A 2,684-nucleotide genomic window follows, 5' to 3' on the forward strand; every position below is an offset into this window, starting at 1 on the left:
CAACTTTTGATGGACGAAGCCCTATTCTCGTTTTAGATTTTTCGTTATATAAACATAGTATGTAGTTGTTTCTTTTACGAAGTGGAGATGTAGAGGATCAGATACACGCATGTATATTCTCATCACTGTGAACGCATGCACACACATTCTACATACATCTTGATATTGGCAAAAACCACTACAAGAGTCTAATTACCAACGCAACGGGCATGCTTTGTAGTTTATGTACTACGTGGTCAAGAAATAAGATTCTGTCTTACCTCAATCACAGTAGTATAGCAGTAAAACTCAAATCGAGATGAAGTATCAAATTACCGGCATGATTTGACTAACACCGTCACACATCACTTTTGGGGACTGCAGAGACCGTCCAGGGAGGGAAGAAGGACATTATTCTCTTCTTCAACCTCCTCTTTCATTCTCTTCTGTTTTCCGACACCAGTAGTACACCGCCGCCACTCGCAACACCCGGACGCACAATACACGCCATCCACTTGTCGGTATTTCTCTTTTCAGGGGTAGTTGACCAAGGAGCGGTAGGTCTTGCCGGGCTTCCACGCGGCCGGGATGGCGTTGTTGGCGACGAGCACCCTGCGGGAGTCGGAGGTGAGCCGGAGCCCGAACGGCGCTTTGAGCTTCCTGCCGTTGTTGAGGCGCCACGTGGCGCCCCAGTTGTGCGCCATAGGAGTCCAGACGCCGCTGCCGGCCTCCATGAGGTCCACGGCGCTGAGGTCGCCGTCGTCGTCCTCGAACTCGATGAGCACGTCGAAGTAGTACGGGTTCGCGCCCTGATCCACCTTGAACGCGATGTTGACGCCGGTGTACTTGCACGGCACCCTCCTGTACAGGATCCTGAGCACGCCGCCAGCGCGGAGCTTGTCGGCCATGCCGGGCCGGGCCATGGCGCCCATGGCGGTGCCGCTCATGTCAAAGTGCTCGACCTCGCCGGGGAACAGCCCGCCAGGGGACTGGTCGGTGATTACGATGGTCACGGGCTGGCCGGAGCACGCGGCGTTGGTCGTGCATTTCACCTCGTAGCAGGCGCCGCAGCCCTCGCCTCCCCTGTACAGTGGCGTGCTCCCGGCGGCGATCATCGAGTCGAATGGCTTCTTTCCGACGGCCGTCTGGTAGCCGCACGCGCCGCCTGCATTCACATGTTAATTAGAGTCATTTGATCCCATCCCCATGTCAATTCTAATGCACCGGTAGCGAAGAAATACACTAGGAGTCGGCTGGGAGAGTAGGGCAGGGTCATCTGCTGTACTAACCGTCGCTCCCGTCGCCGTTGGTCGCGCCGTAGTACGTGGCGCCGGCGCCTGACAGCCAGCCACCGGGGCCGTAGACAGTCGGCGATGGCGTGGGTGTAGCTGTGTGGTTTCTTCTGGCGGCCACAGGCGCCGGCTTGTAGCTGCCCGTGACCGGTTTTGGCTTCGGCTTGACCGGCCGCCTGTAGCTGCCCGGCTTCGGCTTGGGTTTGTTGAGCTTTCGGGTGCAAGCAATGGGGCTCACTAGGAGTGAGAGGACCACCACTGCAGCCAGCAGCAATGTCCAAAGCTTCGCCATTGCTGCTGTTTTTAAGCTCGACCGGAGTTCACAACTTTCAGAGGAGTATATAGAAGATATGTATACGACCTTATTAGTAGCTCGATTGTTCTTCCCTCTTAGCTCTTAGGTGAGCTGCCATAATAGCGGTATTTATAGGGAGGCATCGAGAGCTTTTTTTTGGGACCATTCTACCGGTCAAAATTATTGGAGAGAACGTGGCAAGTTGCTATGTTAGCCGGAAGGGGCCTAAAACATTTTTAATCTGCATGTGCCAAATAAATGCCGCGATCGAAGATCACGTAGAAAATATGGGACGAGAGTACACAAAATGGCTCTTTATATACATAAAGGGTATAATTGCAAAAAGTTAAGACGTGTAGACAACTTAAATCCATTTAAGTCCTTATTTGAAGGCGTATGACATCTTCAACCTAGGAACAACACTACAGTTTCCGTAAGTACCAATATACAACTATACAAGTCGTCCTAGAAACCACACACAATTTGTAATGTCTTACTAGCCAATTGCTCGTGTTTTACCACGGTTGTTATATATCATAGAAATATTTATTCAAATATAAATATTGTTTATTTCTAAACACTGAGGTAAGTGTGTTTTGGTTGTTAGCTCTAAATTTCTAGAGCAGAGGGGCGTGGGTTCGAGTGCTCGCTCTGCACTATTTTTTTGCACGGTGTGGTAGCTGCGCGGGCGGGGTCAGGTGGTGAGCAGGCTGCGCGAGCGCTAAGGGTCCACAAGGCACTAGCTTAGAGAGCGACTCGAGTCGATTGAGGGTTCAAAAGGGAGGGTCATCGAGGCCTAGCTCATGTTGCTCCACTCAGGATACAACAGAAGCTAAGCGACTGTGAGCAGAATTAAGCCAGCAACAGGAGCGGTAAAGGGCCTTGGAGGAATACCTGAGGCAAGTTGCACAGCAATAGGAGTACTATGCAACTCAGCTTGCGCAGCAACAAGCATTTCTTTGAGTAAGTTGCTAATATAATAGTTTAGACTTTAAGTTATGTATTGATTTGAAACACTGACATCATAACTGACTCTTTTGTAGCAACTATCACAAAGGACAGGGGATAAATCTTTCGATGGCGCCACCTCCACCTCCCGTATAGTTTTATTAGACTTT

General features: G+C 50.7%; 1 protein-coding gene across 1 annotated transcript; it reads right to left on the reverse strand.

Moving 5' to 3' along the window:
* Positions 1-282: 282 nt before the first annotated feature.
* Positions 283-1,657, reverse strand: LOC541909 (beta-expansin 4). Its single transcript, NM_001111573.2, is given in 2 exon segments — positions 283-1,144; positions 1,269-1,657. Coding segments are annotated over 2 exon segments (927 nt in total). The 5' UTR covers positions 1,564-1,657; the 3' UTR covers positions 283-512.
* Between the last annotated feature and the right edge of the window lie 1,027 nt (positions 1,658-2,684).

This window comes from Zea mays, chromosome 7 (genome assembly GCF_902167145.1).
Source record: "Zea mays cultivar B73 chromosome 7, Zm-B73-REFERENCE-NAM-5.0, whole genome shotgun sequence".
In the NCBI taxonomy this organism is placed as follows: domain Eukaryota; kingdom Viridiplantae; phylum Streptophyta; class Magnoliopsida; order Poales; family Poaceae; genus Zea; species Zea mays.